Source organism: Drosophila mauritiana, chromosome 3R, assembly GCF_004382145.1.
Source record: "Drosophila mauritiana strain mau12 chromosome 3R, ASM438214v1, whole genome shotgun sequence".
In the NCBI taxonomy this organism is placed as follows: domain Eukaryota; kingdom Metazoa; phylum Arthropoda; class Insecta; order Diptera; family Drosophilidae; genus Drosophila; species Drosophila mauritiana.
Window position 1 is genome coordinate 1,802,657 of NC_046670.1, and position 24,075 is coordinate 1,826,731.

Sequence of the window (24,075 nt, forward strand, 5' to 3'; positions counted from 1 at the left end):
TGATTTGAAAATGCGGTTTCTCCGAAATCGAAATAGTTGGCTGGCTAAATGAATTAAGGGTGTAGTAGTTAATTTTAGTGATTTTATTGAAAAAATGCTCCACTCCATTTTCACCTAATTTTCTACATATTTTTGTTTTGTTTGCTTTTGTATTTGTATAATATTAATTACATAGGTAATGTTTGCACAAAAATGGCTATTACGCATACAAAACGTATTGCAATTGCATACCTAGAGTGTGGGACTTACAGTCTATTTTGTTTTTTGATTCCAACAATTTACTAATTTAATGCTCGCCTTGAAGTGGATCGATCTTATGGTTAGTCCCTCGTGTGTTTTCAATCTGCATTTGATATTGTTGCTGTGTGGTTGTTGTTAAAGACCAAAAGATGCGCGAGTTCATCTCGCGTTTCGGATCTATGTAGCTTAGCGGCATAATTGATTCGTAATAAATTAATGAAACTTTTTATGGGTAATTAGATAGGCTGTGATTTCTTAATGGTTTCGTACATTACTTTTTATTTTGTATACTGTTAGAAGTTTCACAATCGTAATTGTCGAATACTCGCGTTTGCTTGTTTCTCTGATTAACGTAAATAGTCGGCTATTTTTGAATGACTTTTATTTTTAACAATTATTGTGCCTAATTTTAAATTACACTTGTTTTTGCTCTATACATTTACAAAACTTGCCGTAGGCTGCTGCTGCTGTTTTCATATACTTCGACAATATATATGTATGCATATATACACATATATAAATTAAATTCTAGGCTTAAATAGTTGAATGCTCTGCTCACACACAAACATACAATCCAAGTGCGTTGGCATTAGTTTTAGTTTTAAATTGATTTTGCTGGGCTTCCGTTAGCGTTTTCGATTAGTTGAAATCTTGATTTGCGACATTTGTTCTTGTATTATACAATCCGCTGGGATACTTATGATAAGTAAGCTTTGTACAACTAAAAAAGAAAAAGAAGCAACAAAACGTATTTAAAAAGTAGGCTAGAGAATGGGTGCATATGCATTCGCAATGCCTATACATTTGCATACGCCTCAATGGGTGTGGTGCACCCATGGGGTGGTGGTATGCTAGCGACCATTCGCATATTTCTATGTTCAGGTGTATGGATTTGGGTCTGTGGGGGAAGCCGCCTCGCAATGCCCTCGACAGTAGTCGGGATTAACAGTGTGTTCCCGCGCTTACTTAGCATATTTCCCCAGCTGCCCAAGGACGTGGGTCCCGGCTTGGAATTTCGAAAGTGGATGGTCTGCGATGTGGAGTAGTTGTGAGTTAAATGAAGTGTGTGTGTGTGCCTATGGAAATGACTCTGGGAGCTCCGCTCCTCTCCAGGAAGCTCCTGGCGCTACTGGCCCTCGCCGTGTCCTAAGCTCTGTGCTGGCGCCGCCCCTCCTTGCCCCGATATTATTTCGGCGTCTTCCGCTGTTTCAGCTCGTGGGAGGCGTCGTCCAGCAGCTTGGTGGCATACCCGTTGCTCAGTCCTCCGTTGGCCCCCTTGTGCGCGCTGCCGTTGGCCACCTGCTTGTAGACGTTCTCCACCCCATTGGCATGTCCATTGCTCAGCGGGGTGCTGCTCCCGTTGGCCTTGGAAGCGGGCGTCGCTGTCGCTGTCGCTGTCGCCTCCGTGGTCTGCGGCATGGCCAGATCGTCATGGGCGTTGATGCTCTTGCAGTAGCCATTGGGCTTGGCGTGTCCGTTGGCCAGGGCTCCGTTCTTTTTCTGAAAGGAGAACACAAGTAAAGCACATCAATTCGATTTCTCAGTAAAATGGAGTTCTCTAAGCCATAGAAGTGACAACAGCCTAATTTAATAATAATCTTCTAAAGTAAAAGAGAGAATCAGGAGACTAGCTTAACACTAAACACTGCTCCCTTTGGCTGACTAATGGGTATTTTGATGGTCATGGAATTCGACCATTGCATTCTCTACAGTTTTTATAGTTCCATCGGAGATTTTCTTATGGCAGATTTTTTCGAGCCACAGCTTGAAACCACCGCAATGATGCAACACTCGAAGTCGTAGGTCCGTAAGTCTGGCTTTGTCTCCCTTTCGCTGCCGCTGAATGCGAAGCTGTGGATGTGGCCTTTCCGCCAAACTTTCACTCGTGCGACGAGTCTCAGCGAATGCTGGGTGCCGAAACGAAGCCGGTTAACGATATGTACCACCGCCCAGTGCTGGGGTCGCTAGAGACCTACTTGACGAAATCTCGTTAATGAATTTGGACCACATCATCTTGCGCATTTGTAATCGGCAGGCCGCAAGGTGCAGTGCAGCCATGATGATATAATCACGTTTGCCTCACAGCTCCGAATCGCGTCGCGTCGTTTCGGTAAGGTATTCGTTTTTCATTTTCATTAACACAGACCGGAATCTGGAAACCTCCGCGGCAACGTGGGAATCTCAGATTGATAATAATCGAGCGGTCACATCGACGCTATTTGCTGATCTCGGCCAGCGATTTAAGGACTGGCTGTGGCTTAGAGGAGCACTAGGGCCCATTTCCGGGGCGAACTCACCATCATGCGGCTCCTGTAGGCTGCCTTGTAGAACTCGTTGAACAGGAAGAAGAACATGACCGCATGCATGCCGATCCACCAGACGAACGCCTTCGGGTAGTTGCAGTCGATGAAGAGCAGCTGGAAGGCGTGCACCATGATCAAGATGAACTGGACCTGTGGGAGCAGAGGATTAGGCTAGGAACAAGGCTCACTTCCATGCAGCTTACCATCTGCAGAGTGGTCAGGTACTTCTTCCACCAGAGGTACTTCTGGTACTGCGGACCCATGGCGGAGAACATGTAGTAGGTGTACATCACGATGTGGACGAAGGTGTTGAGCAGGCCGAAGAAGGTGCTGTGACCACCTGTAGGGGTGTAGGGAGAATCGGGATGGTCAGAGGATGGGCTCGTCTTGCACATACCCCCACAGCAACTCACCCGGTGTGAACTTGACGCCGAACCAGACCGACATGGGCATGCAGCCGTGATGGATGACGTGCAGTGTGGTAACTTGGCTCGACTTCTTGCGCAACACGAAGAAAATCTGTGGCAAGGCGCAACAGGTTGATAAATGAAACAATTACCCAGCGCGGGCTCTTTGATCCCTTGATCTGTCACTCACCGTATCCATGAACTCTGTGAACTTCGAGAAGTAGTACCACCAGCAGGCATGAACCATCTGATTCAGGGACAAGGGAGAGAGAGGTGGTTGTATTAGAACTACTATATGTAGGTGTGGTGGGACGTGTTTTTAACATTCGCTTGGACTTGGTGCTGCGCATCCCTATTCAATCCAGTGAATGAGCACAGCTAGGTGCCAGCCAGGATTTGAGTCTCGCAGTCATCACAGATGGAATAGGGAGTGCAGTCGTGTCGATTCAACCGGCAACAGGTCTCATCATTGACTCTTTCATGAGTACTATTGAAAAATAATAAATTGATTTAAACACATATGCACAGGCATTCGAGATTCAGTCGGGTTAATATGGCTTTCCAAGAAGGGTCAACATTCAATTAGGAGCAACGTAATTTAGATGGAATGCGAATAGAATATCGTTAGAGAACAGATAGTCTTAACTCTGAATCTCGAGAGTTAAGTTTGGGGATAGTGGAAGAGAAGGCAGTTATGTACGGCTTACACATGCTAAATCTGTGGTAACATCCCATGGGCTCAGAGCTCCCAAGGAGTAGTTTGGTTCAGGACGCAAGCAATGCTCCCCAACCCACAACACCGTAGACTAGAGTTTGTGTCATAATGGCCCATCTCCTTAGGTACTACCATGTGTATGTGTGTGTGTGAGTAAATGTGCGTGTATGAGTATCTATAACTATTCGTGCACTCACACCAAAACGGAAATAAAACGTAACCAAAATGCTTATCGTTATTCGTTATCTAGATCGTTATCTTACTGCGTGTGGCGGTTAACACATACCCTTAACGTTCTAGGATTATTACTATAGTCGACTGGCTGACATCGGAAGCTATAATGTCCAGTTAGCCAACCGGAAATGCCTATCTGGAAATGTAGAGCACAAAAGGTAACTTATATATCTTCGCTTGGCTCTCGATTTCTTGGATGATTCGTGAGAGATATACTGGTACTGGTGTTGGCATCGTCACCGGATATGGCAGAAAGACGTCGCTTTCAGGTGGTCGCTTACTCAGCCGTCGGCTATTTGTTTGGCGGTGTGCAAGTTTGGCGGTGTGGGGGTTAGTGTGAGTATACAGCACTTAGATGGTATCAACTTAGGCTTAAACGCGATAATTCCATTAATTGAAGCAAATTATCCACCGGTCTTATCTGTAGCTGTAGCACTGGTGCTTCTTTCACTAGCATTTATATACAAAACAGAGCAGCAGCGGGTCAGAACAGGACAAGTGCGTCCTGCACATGAGGTGCGTTAGGGTACACTAGGAGGTCGGTATTAGTCAAAGCCGGGCGCCCGAAGCTGGCGCTGGCGTCTCTGGTAGTCGGGGTTTATTTGGGTACAATACGCAGTTAATACAATGAAACGACTACAAGGCGAGGCGTGGCTGGTTAGCACTCCAAAAAGCGTTGGCTAGGTCAGTGGCCAGTGGATCAATAACAGTATACTAGGATTAGATTAAGCAGAAGCCGCGCCGGATTGCCTGAACTGCAGATATAGAATGGGGCGCGAATAACTGCGGTATTAGCTATTTATCTGAAGTGGTCGGGGCAAAATCGGTCAAATCGGATCGGATCAGCACACACTTATAGGTACGCTAGCGCAAGGCCGCTTGCCAGGGACACTTACTCTCCGGGATGTGGGACTATCTGTGTAGTCCACCGGCTGGCACCGGAAGCTGTACGAGCCCCACCAGCCGCCCATCAAGCACTAGAACAGAGACATTAGCAGCAAAAATAGGTTAAATTCGGTTGGAAAGCACGGTCCTCCGCGGTCCGCAGAAGCGTGGACTGGTCCAGCGACGATGCCACGCGATGAAGAGCTGCTGGGATGATGGGGAAGTGGTGGTGGGGTGGGGGTGTGGGCGGGATGGGATGGGTGGTTCGGGAATACCTACCTCATAAAACAGCCATGCGCTAAATACAACCTGTATGGCATTGTACATGACTAGAGTGTTTTGCAGATTCAGAGGCTTTCGGTTCTCCATTAATCGGGGTCCCAGCACCTGTGGACGGTAGTTGGTATCAACTTTATGTTATAGCCGGCCGAGGAAGGGGCATTTAATTTTACCCCGTTTTATTATCACGCAGTTGATAAGTTTATTGTGTGAAACACTACACAGAAGTCATAAACCAACCTACAATCGATCTAGTCAGACCACCTTCTTATCACTCAACTGCTACCAAGAAGCCCAAATTGGGCAGCCAGCCACTTGGAATTTAGTGCTCGGTACACTCACCTTGACCAGATAGACATATGTGAGGCAAACGGCCAGTGTGGGGAATGGGGACGACATCATGGGCCAGCCCTTTGTCCTCGAGTCTGTGCGAAAGGAAACCACATAATTATTGGAGTCGTTGTTGATTCGCGGATGCACTTTACCACTACTACGAACTACTATATATTGTCAAGATCGGAAGTTACAAGCATCTTCGAGATAAGCGAATGGCGTGTTCTTATCACCGCCGCACACTGCCATTGACCCTGATCTTGGCAAACATTTAGATAGATATAGATAGCAACCACATGCACGCATAGTGATCTCTGTACTGCACTTCAATTCGCATTCCCATCACAGATTGATTTATTTTTTTATTTTTTTATCTTTATTTTTGAAAGGCATACATTCCCATTTCCGATCAGTCAGCGCACGTCATTATAATCTCAAATATATAAAATATATGTACCCATATTACCTGATAAAAAGTTATAATTAACAATTTCAAATTTTCAACGCAAATGAAGAGGAATGCGAAGCACAAATATGAGTAACTGCATATAACTCTCTCTCGGATTTGGACCTGAATAATTAGATGGTATGTAAGCATCTGAAACTTTATGCAGTAGATTGACCTATGTAGTCATAGTTATCTCACTCTTAACAAACAAACACGATTGACAAATCCTGAATGAATACTCGTTTAGGCAAATAAACAGTGTCGAAACATAATTTTAGCATGTTTTTCGTAGTCAGTTTGACACGGCCTAGCATTTGTAAAAACATTATGTTTTAAATATAATAAATATATTATATTATAAATATATTTGCTCGGATATATGCGTTTGTATCCGGTCTCAGTGTGTCAATAAAATAATATCAGTTCTCGAGAGAAATTGAGGCGGAGAGCTCGGCGACTGGAAGAGTCATTTTTACCAGTTCTACCAACCTCTCTTGCCAATTAGAGAACTGGTGTCAAAAATGATTTATCCCCCGTTTTTCGGGGAGGAACGTGAGGAAGGGCAGCGACATTGAGTTGTTCCCCATGCTGCGGTAGCTGGTTACACCGAAAGCCACCCAAATCAAGGCTGGCCAAATTAGCGAATACTCCGGCGGCACCCGATGGGTCTGGTACTTACCACTATGTGAGTCCATGTATCTGCTTATGCTGTCGATGTATTTCATAATTAAGGCCATTGTGCTGTTTAGTAGTGGTTGGTGTTTGTCGCCGACTGCGGAGTCCTGCTATCCGTTTGGTTTGTAGTTCGTGTTCCTTGTGGATTGTTGATTGTACAATTGGTGGAGGTGGTTCAAGTCTTGGTTTCGAGGAATGGCGGTCTGCTTCTGGTCTGGTTAATTTTAGTGCTCGGGACTTAGTGCATTTGATGCGGTGCCAAGCGGGTTTTCGAACTGCAAGTATAGATGGTATAATTCGCTATTATAATATGATAGTTTGTTTATATCTCGCAAAAGTCTCGCGCACAATCGCAAAAGTCAACCCACATCAGACGGCCCTTATCAGACCCATTTAACACCCTGCACCTTTCGTATCGAAGCCCATATGCCCACCCAAAAAGAGCGGCCGTCGAAATGAGGTCAATAAACTAAATCCAAAAACAGCTCGGTCAGCACTCGATCGGCACATTTACATCTCGTTTATAATTGAACATTCTCGTTTTGAGCCGCGCCTTTTGTTCTATTTTTCAATTTCGTTTTATGCACAGCGCGGAATTTGTACATACACCTTATCTGTATCTGTTGCGACCAGTTATCGCAAATCGATAAACTAAGCGAAAGCAACGGCCAAAAACAGGGAGCATCAGCACTGGAGAACGGTGCGGAGTACAGTGCTCCTCTATAGGTATGCTGGATCAGCATCAGGATCTGGCCATCGGAAACTATTGAAGCTATTGCAGTATATTTCGAATATTCGAATATTTCGAATATTTCGAATATATTTCCCATAATGAGTTCTCAAGGGTTAAGTGCTTAAGCTGCATATTTGCATCGCCTCGATCTGCGTTGTGGGTCTGAACGAGTAGCTTTTCATATACAATGTTTCCCACATATCGAGTGTTTAACTCGCTGGGCGCATTACTCATTCGCCGCGTTGTACGTCACACAAGAGTTTCGTAAATGATTAAAAATAAAGCTTTTTGGAATGCGATAACTGGAAATGGGGGCTGTAGGCAGGAGATTGGCAAGCATGAGAAATGCCAATAGTGTTCTTTTCCATCTGGAAGCGCCACTTGTATCTAGGTGTAGAGCAATTAACTTCCCAATTTAATGTTATTTATATCTACGATATAAATTTCGAACTTCGAACTGCTATGAGGGTGGGGTCATCCAAGCAACAAGCGGAGCAAACAAACACCTGTGGCAAAAAAAGGCGACAAGAAAGCAAATTAAGCCACTGCCACCGAAAAGCCAAATTGATACTTATTCAAAGTCAAAACAAGGCAATGCAAAGAGCACACGGTTACGGGCGAAAAGTGCTGTCAGCACAGAAAACAGAAGAAACTGAAGAAACGAGCTTAGTGGGCGGTGGGTGGTGGGTGGTGTGCAAGGTCTTGCCTTCGCCTGATTTAAAAGGGTTGAGAGTGGTCGCCCACCTCTGGAAACCTGCTGAAGAAGCGGCAAGTGAAAAGCGATGCCAGCAGCAGCAGCAGCAGCAGTGCCGACTTAAAGCCATGCCAAATATTGCTATTTCATTGACCTGGTTTTGGTGCTTTCAGCTGCTTCTGCTCGACACAAGCCCACACCAGACCAGAGCCGTTCCGGAAAGCATGGGCATGAAGCAACACCGCACACATGGGCATCCAAGGCGACACCCCATGCCCACTCCGCCCGCCGCAGCTGGCCCATTCAACAGCAACACGCCGCTAAACCGGCGTCAGCCAAGGCGCCACGTTGTTCCAATCTCATCACGTGATGCCACTAGGGTTTCTCTTTGCTCTGGCTTTGCCCTTCGCTCGTGCGCAGAGGCGCGCAGTGGCTCGCAGCGCGTTTCTTGAATGAAAAAGGGGGCACGAGAGCAGGCCACCCGATGCCAGGTGGGTGGTGGGAATGGTGCCTGGTGCCTGGTGTCTGGTGTCGCGTGACTCACCCGACGCACCTCCGACTTCTCGGCCTGGCCAAGAAAGCCGCCACAAATAAGTCGCCGAGTAAAAGGCGCTTAATGCCTGCCAAACACGCCATGAGTGACGCCGAAAAGGCGCGTGGCGCTCGCTACTCGCTGCTTGCCGCTTGCCACAGTTGTTGACACAATACTTGGCCGTACTTGGGCGGTGGAAGGGTGGATAGGTGCCCCATCATATCTACCCGCTCGAGCTGCGAAGGTGTCGCGAGGCTCCGGACATCCTCCGGCCCACTCCCGTATTCATTGACTATTGATTTTCGTGCTTTGCGCACAGCTCACTCTCCTGACTTGGCTGAAGTGCTGCAAGACGGGCCCGATTGATTGGCCAATTGGCCAAGAGAGGGATGGCAAATGGGCACATAAGTAATTGATACCATCGGTCAAGTGATTTTGACCCCAGGCTGTTTGTTGCCAGCAATAACAAGCTTTGACATTTGTTTATCGTTCTTCGGCAGGCACGAGTACTGCTCCTTCAAGCAGTCGCGTGTGAGGCACTGCATCGATGCAGACGGTGCTGCAAAGCCAGTACATGGCACTGCGTCGAATCTTCGAAAGACTCATTTGTATGCGCCTTCAACAGCCGCCAAAAATTCCATTCCGTTAAGAGGTTCAATCACTTTAGCGCAAACGAATCGAAACACGTCGCATATGTGCATATAATCAAAAAGTAATAACTGATACTTATGTTCACAATTCGCTCGATGAGACCTTCAGGAGTGGCCAAAGAATAAGGATACTCTGGCGGGGATTGGATGACGCTTAGTCAATCCATTCCAAATGGCACACAATCGACAGATCATTAGGCTGAATCGATCCGTGAATTTACCTTTTTTTTTCTTCCCTGATGGGCAGGCCTACCAAAAAGTCAGCGAGTAAACTATAGGTGATTACCGGGCGATAGTCCCGTAGTTCGGTTCCTAAGTAGACCGTATAGGCTGGCGCTCAACAATTATTGCTCTAATTGTTGCAGACCCGCGCCCACTGCTACTACTCGACCTATTGGGCCTGGCATGCCGTGCTCGAATTAGTGCTTAAAAGGGAGTCCTTGGAAACGCGGCCGTAGATCGGATTGGACTTGTTTTCGAGACTCGGTATTCGAGACTTCGATACGCGGCGGGAGAGGCGGGAACGGGCGGCGAGCAACACAGAAAACAGCGAACCGTCGACATCGACTAGCGGAGCACGACTAACTGGCTGCCACACTGACTGACGAACTAAGGCCGCTGCAGCTCAGCCGCAGTCGCGGTCGCAGTCGAACCCTACGCCGCAGCCGCAGTCGCTGCCTCGGTTGGAGTTGTTGGAGTCTAAGCCGCCGGAGTCCAAGTCCAAGTCGCAGACACCACTCGGCGGCCGGAGCTTGCAAGCGGGCAGAGGCGATGGCGTTGGCGTTGGCGTTGACGCTGGTGGGCCATAACGAATTAATTCACATTTCTTCGCATAGATTGCCTTTGTGAATGGGGAGAGGGATGGGATGGAGGGATGGCTCTTGATTGTGCTGTGTGCACATGCACATGTTTGTGCACGTATGTTTAGATCCGTCACTGGAATTCGCAGTGCGTAGACCCAAACTCCGACTCCCAGTCCAACGCCCGGTTGTGGAATTGGGATGTGCCGTGGGATTGGGATTGGGAAAGCCAGCCAGCCTTCCGATCGAAAAGCAGCCAACAGGTGCGCTGTCGCAAGAACGGAGCGGATTTGGATGAGGCAAGGGCCGCCGCTTGATCATGATCGATTTCAGTGGCAGGTGATGGCTTGCATACCAAATCAAAGCTCCGCACTCGTCGATCAATTAATTATTACGGCATTTCACACATACTCGCAGCGGGACGGACTGGGTTTTTTATGGCTTTCGGGTTTTCATTTCACGTTTCGCTTTTTTTGTTGGCTCTTAGCTCTTGGCTTTTGCCTTTTGGCTTTTGGTTTTTGTTTTTGGGACTTTTGCGCTCAAAATCGAATTCATGGTCAAACTGTTTACGAATGTGTGTCGCCAAAAAGAAGCCACAGCAGCAAGCAGCGAGCAGCGAGCAGCGAGCAGCACGGTAACGAAAGGCGGCGAACAACAACAGGTTGACCTGATGAAATGGAAATTGAAACGCGTTTTGCGTCTTGACGCAATAATCTATTTCGGCCTTTGTTGTTTATTGGGTCACCCAACGGAGAAAAATGCCATTTCGTAATCGAAGCCCTCTGCTTTCTAAGGGCGACCCACACAGCCCGCGCAAATATTCAAACGGACAGTGGGACCTCCGTAACCGATTTTTTTCCTACTTTCCACCTCCAACCAGAGAAGGTTGCCGCCACAGTTAGCCAAGCTTCCAAGCTCAATTCAAAAGCACTCGCCTAAGCCAGATGAATGCAACCTATTATGTCTAATTGGACTGATTCGATGAGTGAATGTTTGGAACCCGAAAGATCCATCTCAATAGAAGCAACTTGGGCAAGCAAATACATTATTTTTGTTGGATTTCGGTTGCCGGACGACAGCAGCAAGGGCAATAAAATGGCAAAACAAACAATACAAAATATAGCAAATGCAAAGCGGCGAAATATAAACAAATAAAACTTGGCATCGCGCAAATCCGTGCTACCTATGTAAGTACATATCATATCATTTACGATCGTATTTGTGTACCTTTCGCTATTTTCTTATTGCTAACGCGCTTCAAAAATTCCCTATCGAAACGCCCTTAAAACAAATTTCAAAACAATATGGCTCATCAATTCGAAATGCCTCGAATCCAGTGGGCGTTATGTTAGTTAGTTATGACGGTTCCAACATAGATCGCTTGCACTGCAGATGCTCGTGGGCCGCGCATTTCACGAGGGAGGCGGTGGGAGGTGGGCGGCGCTGGCAGTGGGCGGGACGCGTGTTTCCGCTTAGCTAATGGATTCGAAGGCGGGTGGACACAGCGGCGGTGACTTGTTGAGGGGTCACTTTCTCTGCTGCTCTCTGCACTTTTGCAACCGCTCTCTTCCGATTCCTCTCCGACTAAGAGAGAGTGGGAGAGACGGCTGTTGGATGCGAGTGCGAGCGGAACGTCTCGGAATTATGTCATATCTTTACACACATGCGTTACAACAACGTGACGAACTCGGCGGCTCGGACTTTCCGTATGTGGTATCTGATAGTTTCTGGTTTCGGTTCTGGCCGGGTGCTTCCTAATCTGGGATGGTCTCTTATCGCACTTGATTAGTTGATTAGATGGCCGTGCCTGCGGAAAATGCAGACGGGTTCGCAGGTAAAGGTAACTGATAACCGGAAGAGGGGGCAACACGTTGGTTTTTTATTTTCCAGTGGAGGCACTCGGCACAGTGTGGCCCATAGCATTTGAAAATCCGTTCGGCGGACTATTGGGAGCACGGAAAGCGGGGAGGGAGGCTTTAATTGACTCCGCCTGATTCCACGGCTGATTTATCCAGGCGGGCGGGAACAGGCACGGCCAGCTTTTCGGGGTGGAAGACGATACTCGGCGACGTTACGTGGGTCCCACAGCGCGATACCGACGCGACAGGCAAGGACACAAGGAACTGGGCGCACCAAAAAACACTTCACTAGAAAACCAAAGACAGGCACTCCAAATCGAATCGATTCGAATCACAATCTATATCGGAATAACACTTTACTTTGAGTTCGTTTTGCAGTGGTAGTATCTCGGCAGCAGACTAGGAATTTTGTGTGGAAATCGCTCTGGCCTGACCCAAAAAGCGAACCAGACGAGGAGGCACAACCCAAAGCGAAATGCGAACTGAGGCCCGCTGCTCTGGCGAAGAGCGAGAGAACCCCCAAACGGCACGGCAGCCGTGCGAAGAGAGCCAAAGAGAGCGGCACTGAGCAGTGAGCACTGAGCGCTGTGTATCTGTATCTGGTGGATGCGGTGTGGCTGGCAAGCGGCAAGAAGCAGACCGCCGGGGAATGGCAAGGCGGGCAAGAAGAAGCAGCAGCTGTCGCAGGGGTACTCACTCTCGATGTTGCGTCACGCGCTGTTCGCCAGAAGCTAAAAAGCACTGCTATCCCGCAACCGCTCTCTTTTGTTATGTGCGCCAGATACATTGTACTTAATTGCTTGGCGCAAAATACCGGCTGCTTTTGCCACACACTTTTCTCTTAAACAACTGATAACGGAGGCGCGAGCCTCTCTTTTGCGTCGGCCAGGGTTGCCACGGCTTGCGCACGCGAAAGCCAGCTGCCGCCAAATAAGCAAATGCCGTGAATGAGGCACGGCTTGAAAAGAACAACACACAACATACGTTGTGTATGTGTGTAGGTGACGGCATTATGTCATCGCGAGCGGGAGAGCTCAACCACCACCCCCCTCATCAAACACAACGTTGTTGTCATTGCCTCGGTCTCGCAGTTTGTTTTAGTTTTCGGGCTTCGCTCGGTCTCGATTTGTTTCGAGCCACCCCTTAACTACGCAACACATTCACAGAGGACCAGCAACACACACCAACACAGCGAGGCGAAGGGAACGCGGGTCAAGGTGTTCAGTTCGGTTGGGTCCTTTTATGCAAGGAAATGAACCGGAAATGATGCACATGTCGTCCGAACGGGCGAACCAAAACAACAGTTTTTTGAACTTGGCTCATCGAGCGACCGACAATCCATTCGATGCGAGTTGACTAGGTGTGAATCGGTCTGCAAAATAATTATAACTTTCATTTATTTTGACAGAACAAATAAAGATATTTTTTGAATCAAAAATAAACCTGGAAACCCATGTACATAACTAGCGAATGTTAAGCTAGATTAACTTCTGTAGTGGCCTTTTAACTCTAAGAAAATCATATACATATCTGACAAGAACTATAAAAATATCTGCTCGTTTTAGATCTCTTCTTAGATCTTAAATCAGCACAATTTCATTTATTTTCCCCTTAATAATCCTTGTTTGAGGATAGTTTTCATGTTTCTCATTTGTAAACGGATTTGCAGTTAACAGTGTTGTTGGAAATATTGTACTTTCACTTTTATAGGTTTTGGGGAATGTAAGCTTTGTTATTGTTATGTAAGATCATCTGATTCTTATTTTTACCAATTTTCCAATGTGTTGTTTGGGTTTGCATCCTGGAGTTTTCTTTAATCATTGTGCTTTTGCTCCTGATCGCAATGAAAGTACTTTTATGTATGCAAATACAAGTTTCTCCAAAGTATTTATGTTATTATAGTTAAACAGTTTCTGTCCATCATCTAACATTGTATAAAATGTTTTTGAAACGAAGATTAAGGAATGCGTCATTGGGCGCTTTTTAAAATGGAATTGGTCTGATAAGGCTGCTGGTAAGGCCTACTAATTGTTCACATCTTGAACATTTGCTAATAAATTCGTTCGTATACTTGTTGTCCAATTGCGGGCATTTGCATATCGAAAGCATATCTCGAATTCTTGGTAAGGATGCGATCCCTCTGCTCCCTGGCAGTTGGAAGATGTATGTTGTGGGCACGTGCAAATCATAGCTGCCCGCCCAAAGAAGTCCAAAAAGCTTCTCTACGTGATGGGCCTGCTCAAAACGCACAATGGCCAGCGCGCCTGCGCCCTTGACTCACTTGTGCTGGCCTGGCCAAAACCATGAGCGGAATACATATGGCCATTGAGCAGTCGGTGGCCATTGGAGCTGCGCCATCGCCCACAGATCGCTGGTTCAATTCGACATCTAACGGGTCATAAGACAGTTTTAATGGCCGTCTTTGTGCCCCGGATGATGGAGATGATGATGATGGCGATGATGGTGATGACGATGCTGGAGCAACCGTCGGAGTTGTGCAGGCGGCAGCGCAATATCTGGCTGCGATTTCGCCGTCGAAGTTACTACAGTTGTTGCTCTGCTGTGGCAACGCAGTAGCCACCACTGGCATTTCATTTACGAAACTTATTAATCGATTTATATGCGCCGGCGTGCCAGTAGGCGAAGCGACCCAGGCCAGGCAACGCCAACGGATTGGAATTGGAATTGGGATGGCGATGGCGATGGCGATTGGGATTCGGTGGTGGATGCGGGCGCCATGTGAGGTGTGGACTTGTAGTCTTGTAGCTTAACTATCGGTCTTGCCCTGGCGGCGTCCCAAGTAGGGATCTAAATGTATGACAGCACCTCAAAGATTCAAAAGGTTATTCAAATCAAGATCATATATGTATGCATATGTCCCATTGTTTTATTTTGATCGGGGTATTACGTCTGATATGACTGGTTCGGTTTGATTTGGAAAAGGATAATTGACCACCTACAATGAAATTGAATTTACCTGTGCCATTTCATTCCATTTGATTCGTAATTTGATCAGCTGTGTTGAAATACTAAGGAGATCTTCAATAGACCCAAATGGGCAGGGTTAGTGGGCGTGAGCTTGACCCATTTTCATTTGACATTGCCAAACCGAAGCCCAAAGAATCGTGGCCACTGGCCCAGCGATCAAATTGAGCCCATTTAAGCGTGCGCGCAATCGGAAAAGCTTTTGCGCATGCGTATTCGCAGATTCGGCGATAGGCGTCTTCTGCCGCCTCTATTTTTGAAGCTTTTCTTCAGTCGGTTATGACCGACTATTTGTTTATATCTACTGGCTATTTTATTAGCGCAAAAATGCAATAATAATTGGGGTTCTTTTGGCTTGGTTTGCACTACATCTAGATTCAGAGTGTAAGCTATCCGCTTAAAATAATGACTAAGCCAAGTCAGTAATGTCCGTAAATTATACTTAAGTTAATCTAATAAGTTGCATTTCATCTACACTGTGACCCCAATCCGACCCAGCAAATTTGCTTGATTACGATGCACACATCGAAGCAAGCATTCCGAGAAATAAGATATCCAATCTAAGGGCAAGATTTTCATTAGCGTTCTTTAATGATAGTGGAATGTGCTTAATTATATGCTGTAGATGCAGACACAACGCCGTGTAGAGGTGCATCAATTTAAAAGTTCTAATGACTAAGTGCGCTAGCATTGACTTTATGTATAAAACATTAGAAATGGCTTTTTGCAAGTGTTGGCCTTTTCAGATCTAACTGAAATCCACTCAACACTCAACACTCGAGCCACTTAAATGTCGCCTTTTAAAAAGCTGTGCTCGAGTTCTCAGCCAAAAGCAATAATACGTCGCAGTATCAAGCAGAAAATGATTAAAAATGATGCAGAGATAGCAAAGTTACGAGCTCAAAGACAATGGCAGCGGCAGCCGGGGAAAAAAGAAATCTATTTAAATTGGACTTCAGTTCGGGCCGAATTTTTGGGGAATGTTGGCGAGGGAGCGTTGGGCACTTTGCCCATTGCACAATGGAAACGTCACCGCAACACTCAAAGCACAAAGCCACCTTTCAAATTGAAGGCTTAGTTAGCTAATGTGTGGTAATGATAATGATTATGGTTGGCAAATACCCCAAACGCCAAATATGAATCGTCAACGGCCTCGTCGGATCCCAGACCGAAACGCAGACTCTTGGCTCCGCCATCGCCTCCGAAAGTGACAGTTGGGGACGGAGATGGCCCTTACAATGACTTTCTCGACGTTCCACGTCGCTGGCGGTTCTACTGGCCATAAAATCTGCGGCTGCACTGAACGATGAGCCATTTTGGACCCTGAGAATACCATGAAATCGGCCTGAAATCGCGTCGACTGATAGTGGCCCGTTCATATAGCCACCGCCGACATCCGCGACCACGCCCACCACATTGGGGATCGGTGGTGCTGTCTGGCTAATGGCGGATGAGGCAGCTAGTACGATCTGGCTGGAAATAAAACTCAGTCAGGCGTTACGCTCTCGCAATCGGCGTGCAAACACAAAAGGCGTATGGAAATCGTCGAAAGAGTACTACAGTACCACGGCACTGCGAGGTGACAGCCATGTCGGAGGTGGCTTCTTGGCCCTTTTCTCAGGTCCATTGCTGCACACACCCAGGTGGGAGCTCGCACGGGAATCGTGCGACTCGGCTTGGCTGACATGATCTTCTGCTGTTTGCCCAGATCGGGAGCTGTACACCTGTGCCATCACGGCTCCCAAGCCCCATTATTTGCCTCAAACACACCCAGCAAAGCCAATAAAGCCCAACCAGCGTTTCGAGAGGGCTGTTGAGGGCATTCGCCGCCTGATCGGGATGAAGTACTTATCTCTGGTTTTGGCCTCTAACTCTGGGAGTGTAAGAATGTAATCGAAAGTTGTTTTCGCCGGAGGCCGCGCTTGGCGCAATTTGTAGCTTGTTTGCCTCTGGAAGCCCATAGCGCGCAAGCAAAGTTTACCCTGCTCCAAAGTTCAACGGTCCACGTTGGCCGGACCACTCGAGCCTTCCAAACAAAATATTGGATCAGCGTCCAACATCCGACTTCGAACGCAAGCCTCCGTAAGTCAAATACTCGATGCTCCACCTGGGGGCGGGGCAAGGGGTCGGGCTGAAGTGCACTCTGGCCCCACTGCGACTGTGGCAGGGGGGGGGGGGGGGGTGGGCGAGCTGTGGATAATCAGCAGTTAAACCTGGGGGCGGGGGCTTTAATTATTCGAGTAGCCGTAAAATGCAGTTTCATGATGGCACTCACCAGGCAATTACCCGATGATGGGCGTGAATTAGGAAGGAACCGCCTGACACCTGCACTCCGCAGGCATATCATCACCATTCACCATTCACCAACGGCGACTTTGTCGCCTACGGAGCCTGAGAAGCTACTGCTTTAGTGGCAATAAAACGGCTTAACATTCGCCACCTCAAGGTCTCCTCTTGGGATCGCATCTAACTTAGTAATTCCCTAGTAGCATTCCGCAGCTAATTACCGAGTGCTATTATCGGCATTACGGGGCGGGAATCACCCCATGACACCTGTAAGGCTAACCAATCTCGTCCAGCTTCGATCGATCGATAGGATCCCAAGAGAACCCAATACCCACTTTCGATGTCCCATGAAACGCGACTAGGCCGTCGCGAGCTCAAGGCCTCCTCTTGGACACATTTCCCAGCTCGTCCAGCCCAAGGTAACTCTGCTAATAGCCACTAATCTCTGTTCAAACTCACACTAGTTTCGGCCCATGGAGCCACTTCCACGCTTCCACATGTGCGTGTGCTCATCTCGCGGCGCATAAACCGCAAATGAGCGATTACAGGCTCTCGAGATTGGCCGGAATGGAGCAGGCCCTCGGCCAAGACAATGGTCCGAACTGGGAGTGGCGGGATGGGGTGGTGTCTCACCATTTCGGAACTGCTCAAGCTCGACAGCTCAATCAGCGCCGCTTGGCGGGGTCTTCAACGCCATCGCCATCGCCATCGGCGTCGGCGTCTTCATCTTCAATGCCAAAATCCTCAAGTGAAAAGTCAGTGCTTTGTTGACAGATTTATTGCGAGTAAAGTCACCGCGCCAGTGCGCAAAATGTTCATTAAAACGAGCAGCGCAAATGCGTCGTATCCGAGTACAATTGCCTTTTGTTTTGGACATATTAGTCAGTAATTTGGGCAGGTCTGATCACTCATATTTTCGCCATGTCAAGGCAAAGCCCGATCTCAATGCTAACCGCTGGCTGGATCGGCCTTTTCCGCCCTATTGGCTGCTTGCTTCCGGGACAACTTGAATTTCGCCTAATTAATGCATTCCGAATTATTTGCATGCAACGCGACTGCAATTCCACGCGGAAATAATTACCATGTGAAAAGCTGTCGACTCTACTAAGGTAGCCACGGAAAGCCTGAAATCAATCGAACAATTCTAGCATTAAGTGCCCAACCTGTTTGCTGAGTGTAACGAGGTGTTAGCATATTCTAAACATTTTCTATTGATCTGGCTTGAATTGCATTTACACGAAGTGTATTAACTAACTTGTTTCTATTAAACCATATTGACTGATATTCATTTTCCTCAATTTGGTAAAAAAAACAATGCTTTCAGCAATTTATATACACATCGAGTTCCTGACTATCCGATACCTATCACCCAGCTAAAGGAAGTGCAGATGAACATGTCATGGTTAGAATACGTTGTTGAACGTTTTATAGTTTCTGAAATCTGATACAAGAAGAGATTACATGTAGGGTCGAGGAGTCTTCCTGCATTCTGTTACATACATTTCAAAATGACGTATACCAATCTACTCTACAAGTATCGTGTATGATAATGAATATAAATGATTTATTCGGAATATACTTTAGTCTTGTAAACAATGTTCCCATACTGTACGTGGTTTATATTTCCGAAACGGAAGTTTTTTGTAACGATCTTATTATTCTTTTCGTTATTTTCCCGGGGATTCAAAGACTGCTACTGTTTCTAGACCGTGGTAAACTGACTGTGCATTAAGTACTCTAGTTACTCCAGTTACTCCAGTTGGTCGCATCGAATCGGGGAAGTTGGAGCTCAAAGCAGAACTAAGGTAATGCAAAACGAAGTGCAAGCTAGCTGATTTCTCAACCCGTTTTAGTGTCATGAACAAGTTGTCAGTATCTTCGGTCTAAAGTGCAGAGATGTGGCTGATAGTGTTGTTGCTTCTGGAATATTTTTAATGCCGTACACGTCGCAGACATAGGCGGACGAAATTCTGTTAATTGTTTTCATTAGTCACTGCAAAGCGCTGTCTTCCAATTGACATTATAAGTAGCTACGTGTGCTTATCCCAAGTAAAGTCCCCTAACATCACCGTGGATGGCAGTTTACGTAGTGACGAAGAGCACCGAGAGCCTGATCAGAGCCATTTGCATATATCTTGATCGAAAGGGCTTTTGCTGCTTTAAATATCTTATGATTTTTCAAATGATGCATAGCTCAGAAGAAGGGGCAGTAATTCTAATTATAATTCTTATATTTAAAAAACAAGATTTGAATATCATTTTCCGAAAGAATCTGTGTTACAGTTGTTTGTGTGTTTGCCTGGAAATTTAACTAATTTATATTTCAGGACTTAAAGGTGTGCCATCGTCACTTTGATCCCAAATATTTCGAGGTGTTTTTTTATAATGCTTGTGTTTGGAATACCTATTGTACAATCAGTTTCGAAGAAGTTGTACTCTGGAATTGGTACCAAAAATTAGATCTGAAATCTTGCCTTAATCCGGGAATAATACGATTTTACGTGAAATCGGATATTGTTATTTTCGTTTAACTGTAATGCTGTCATTGTTTTAAATATTCTACAACTACGCCAGACATTTTGGTATTCAAGCGGCGGCCTATCTATTGGTTAGTGGCTTTTATGGTCGGTTGAAGTAGACTTTTTAAACTCTATAAGCAACTATATAAATCTGCATGGGGAATCAGACAAAAGTGTATGCCCTTCTATTTTGTATCAATATATTCAGACAGTTTGTAATCCATTCAACAGCATCTTTTTATGTATGTATACCTTCACGTAAATGTAAACGTTTACTGCTTTTTTCCTAACACTTGGCTTCCGCAAATCGCAGTTGTTAGCACGCCCCATTGCGCTATAGCCATTTGACGTGGAAGCGAGATCCTGTTCTGGACAAACAGACTGTTGTGTTTGAATTATTTATATGTAGAGAGTGAGCGGTGCGGCCACGCCGGCGAGCGTTAAGCGATTTAATGTTTGGGTAAGTGTTAGCTGGCAAGCCAGGCTTCTTGAGGCTTCTGGAGAGTCGGGCCTCAGATCTCGGATCTGCGATCTGAGGGGATTGGCGTGTAGCCTGTAAATTCGCTGGAAACGCGGCTACGTGCGTGGCATTCGAAGAACGGCGAGCGCGAAGAAACCCAGATGGTTTGCATATGTAAATACGGAAAGCGAAAACCCAGCTTACGGTTTGAAAGTATTTGTCACCTCAGTGGCATCTGCCGAGGAGCGACTGAGTGGCTCCGGTCCGGGTCAGAACAATGAGCAGCCCTTCTGGGCGATTCCATTTATGATGTCCAATTACAGCCAACGCGGAAGCGATCGTCGACCTAGAGGCATTCACTACCATTATCCCATTATCGATCTCAGTCAGTCACAAGACCTCGAAAGTTGCTCCCAAAAGCAGTTTTCGACCACCTCGCCTGACGGGGAAACTCTCAAGGGAACTTTTTGCCCCGATCAGGATGCCCTGCGACAAGTCCAAGGCCAGAATCGGGTCATCGCAGATCCGGTTTGGTGCGAATCGTTTCCGCACTTGTTTCGAATCGTTTTGGATTACCATTTATATGTATTTTTAGCACAAGAAAAACTCTGCCAATTATTCGCCAAGGGCACGCTAATTGCGCTTCTGCTACTTTGGACCCAATGTCAACGGTGAAAAACTTTACGATGCTGGCTAATTCTTATGCATTATCTCGGGGGGTCGGCGGCACAACAAAACCTATCGGTATATTGGGAGCCAGAACAGCTGCTCAAACGGCATGCAAATCCCATCAGCTGATCGGGATCTGAAGCTGCGCTGCCCATCAAGCCTGGGCTTGATCCCGCCTGCGACCACACTTCGAGGATTCTCCAAAGGTCTTCGGGATCAATTCCTCGCTGGGAGTAAATAGAATCCCCCCCCATAAGCTGAGCTTGTGCAAGCGCCAAATGGCAGGGTTGCCACACCGGATCGAACGGACCGATCGGCCAGTCAAATCGATTAGCCGGGCAGAGTGGCCAGAGCGGGGAGAGCGGGGAGGTGTTTTGGCGTGGAGAGCGCCGTCCCGTCCGTCCAGTCCACCGAAATGGTTATTGTGAACGGACCAAGCGGCGCGCAGTTGCAAAAGAGCGAAAAACGAAAATCACATGTGCGAACAACTTACAGCTTACCACTTGCACACAGCTAGAAATCCGCAACCGAAGGCGGCCAGCAGCAGCTCGGTTGGTAAATCGCTGGCAGCCGAAATCTGAAAACTGTAAACTGAAAACTGCAAAAACCACAACACACAAATTGCGCGGCCCGAACTATTTCACAAAGTGTTGCCAAAGAACTTTGTAAAATGATTACTTTCGCAATGGCTTTTGGCTCTTGGCTCTTGGCTGTCGGCGTTCGCACACGAGAGCGTTGACTGCGTCTGCGATTAGCGCGCGCTTGACTTCTGAATGAAAACTGAGCCGCGATCGCGCCGCGCGGCTGATTAAACGCGGATCGCGCGACGCCGCCGAAGCGGAGGCGCAGGCGCAGGCGCAGGCGCAACCGCGAGCGCCGGCGCAGGGAAGAACGCCACTGGCAGCGCAGCGACTGCGGTGGAAACTTTACGGTCAGCGGCAAGCTCCGACCGGGTGCAGTGCGAAAACTTTCCGCCGCCGAGCGTCGAGTGCAGTGCACGAAGATGGCAAATAGCCTGATTGGCCCTTGGCTATTCCCGCCACCGGGAATGATGCGACTCGATTCCGATCCGGAGATCCCGACCCAAGACCCAAATCTGAACCCGAACCTGGTTTTTTTTTGGTCTGATGTCAGCGGCGCAGGCAAGGTTCAAGTGCGGCTGCCGTCGCAATAGCAATCGCACATTGCCAGCGAGTAAATATTACATGGAGTGAACTTCCGAACAGCCCCGATACCTGGCCTTTCACAACCTTAAATCATCCGTGTTAATTACGCGGCTACGATTCCTGCCCGTGTAGGTGATCTGGCTTACAAACATGCATTCCCACAGATATACGGATTTATTCGAAACTCTGGCCCGTGGAACTTTTCACAAATAACCGTATGACCAACAATTAAGAATTGCTTGGAATAGCCCACACGCCTTTTAATGCAAATGTTTCGCAAAATATGGGGTGACTTAAGATCTATTGTCTAATTATCCTACAATTATATGTTCCAAATCAATAGTATTTAAGATAATATGGGTTTTATTTTTATAGCGGTGGTCCCTCGCAGCTTTAGCCTGAATTACTAGTTTTTGCCAACAGTTTCTATTAATTCTACAAAGTTCATTCCTTGTAAACGAAATTCGAACAGTTGGTAGTAGTAATACAATTGATGGTTGATCAGGGTTCAGTGCTTGATCTCATCGCATCAAAGGGCGCGTGCCAAAGTGAGCTGGGAAATACATAGTTATTATTATCTAACGCTAGCACTAGCCCAAAGTGCCGGTAATCTCCGGCAGCAGCTCCAGCTCCAAATACCCAGGTGCATTACGATGCATTAAGTTATGTCAACTTGGCTAACATCGCGCCCTGTCCGGCTGATGCGGCAAGGGTCGAGAGCCGACAAGGTCAAGAGGGGCTTAAATATTAGCCTGCACAGCCCAGCTGTCGCCGCCTGTTAGCGGATTTGTTTGCCCAAAATTAGTACGCGTCTATTAAGTAGTGGCCCATTTCTGTGTTAAGTCAGTGGCAACTGCATTGTTATTTGATCTTTTCGATTGCTTGGTACGCCGCTTCTGCACTTTTGCACCATCGAAAAACAAACAAAATAATAATATAACTCTTGATTTCAATGTTTTGGCTCCGCAGCAGTTATTGTTTCTAATAAGTATCCGTAAAAGAAATCAACAAAACTCCTCTTGACCAAGTAAATACAAGTGCATTCGCACCCTAACAATCAAAAATCATATATTGACTGTATAATCTTAAATCTTTTGCCACGCTTTAAAAAATATTTACCTACTTTCGCCTACATTTTATTAGGGCCAAAATGTAGTATAAAGTTCAATATCGTAATTTGTAGTCACAATAGATGAGAATATATAATTCTATCGATTTCGAAAAAACCCCTAACACAGTTAAAAAACAAGCGCCGTCTTGTGGGCGTTGGAAGGGGAGTGGCCAATATGATTTTGGTATACGGATAGAAATTTCGAACACAAGTACTAAAACGAACAAAATATCATAACAGGGCAAAAAATCAAAACAGTTTTCATAAGTGTGTGCCTTGCAGTTTTGGGAGTTAGAGTGGGCGTGGCCTAATTGTTGGCATACCTATTGATGCTTTTACTCTACGGGTAACGGCTACGACATTTTAATCTGTTGTCTTTGGACAAAACAATTGTGAAAAGCTAAAAATAATTTGGAAATGCGTTTTCAACGACATGTAGCACCCTATAATTTGTGCTATTTACCCGCTAAAAGTATTTCAAAAGGGGTAGAAGCACCAAAAAATGTTTTAAGGGACAAATAAGACTTCAAAAATGTTCAATTTGAAGAAATCCCAAATATATCGTTTTGGAAATATCTTTTGAATTTTTAAATATATCTGGTCACTCATATTTTTTTACCTCTCTCAAAGTCTTGGTATGTAATCCTCTGAGCTTTTACGCTAAGATCGGACAACCATAACCGATTCAAATGTCTTTGTTTTCAACGAATCTATATACCCTTTAATTCTAAAAATTATGATTTAGTACTGCAAACGTATACAAGGTTCAGGTTGCAAGGCTAACTTCCTTTCTTGTTGCGGTTTAATCTATAAAGCAAGGGGTTCTTAAATTAAAGTTAGACCCTAAACATATCCTATTATATCGTTTTATTTGTATAATAAATATAATATAGTTTTATTTGGAATGTTCATGTAAGTCATAAAATATTTATGATTTGGTTCACTAGTCGAGTTGATTGCATAAAGTGGGAAAATGTGAAAGTTGATTCCTGCTTAGCGTAATTCGTAATCCGATTATTCCAATATTTCTTTTTTGTAAGAAGTTGAAAAGGTACATCATGTGTTAAATCGTTAGAATTTGTAAATTAATAT

General features: G+C 46.2%; 1 protein-coding gene across 6 annotated transcripts; it reads right to left on the reverse strand.

The window, feature by feature from the left end:
• Window positions 1-68: 68 nt before the first annotated feature.
• On the reverse strand, window positions 69-21,479 carry LOC117143045 (elongation of very long chain fatty acids protein AAEL008004). Of its 6 annotated transcripts, none has more exons than XM_033307491.1 (11): window positions 12,148-12,266; window positions 6,524-6,794; window positions 5,406-5,488; window positions 5,064-5,171; window positions 4,796-4,876; window positions 3,952-4,035; window positions 3,141-3,197; window positions 2,957-3,062; window positions 2,747-2,883; window positions 2,538-2,693; window positions 69-1,740 (listed from the first exon to the last, which is right to left on the reverse strand). In XM_033307491.1, exons 2-11 carry the CDS (start codon window positions 6,579-6,581, stop codon window positions 1,426-1,428), a joined length of 1,185 nt encoding a protein of 394 aa, XP_033163382.1. In that variant the 5' UTR covers window positions 6,582-6,794; window positions 12,148-12,266; the 3' UTR covers window positions 69-1,425. The 6 variants fall into 6 exon arrangements, with proteins under 6 accessions (XP_033163382.1, XP_033163379.1, XP_033163380.1 ...); XM_033307488.1 differs by lacking the exon at window positions 12,148-12,266 and adding an exon at window positions 21,207-21,479 and having other exon boundaries at window positions 1,426-1,740; XM_033307489.1 differs by lacking the exon at window positions 12,148-12,266 and adding an exon at window positions 21,200-21,479 and having other exon boundaries at window positions 1,426-1,740.
• Between the last annotated feature and the right edge of the window lie 2,596 nt (window positions 21,480-24,075).

Excerpts from the sequence above, each read along its gene's own strand:
- LOC117143045 (XM_033307491.1), bottom strand. The coding sequence starts at position 6,581 with ATGGCCTTAATTATGAAATACATCGACAGCATAAGCAGATACATGGAC. Across the intron at positions 3,198-3,951 it reads ATAATCCTAGAACGTTAAGG|ATGGTTCATGCCTGCTGGTG; the intron begins GTATGTGTTAAC and ends TCCCTGAATCAG. Across the intron at positions 2,884-2,956 it reads CGGCGTCAAGTTCACACCGG|GTGGTCACAGCACCTTCTTC; the intron begins GTGAGTTGCTGT and ends ACACCCCTACAG.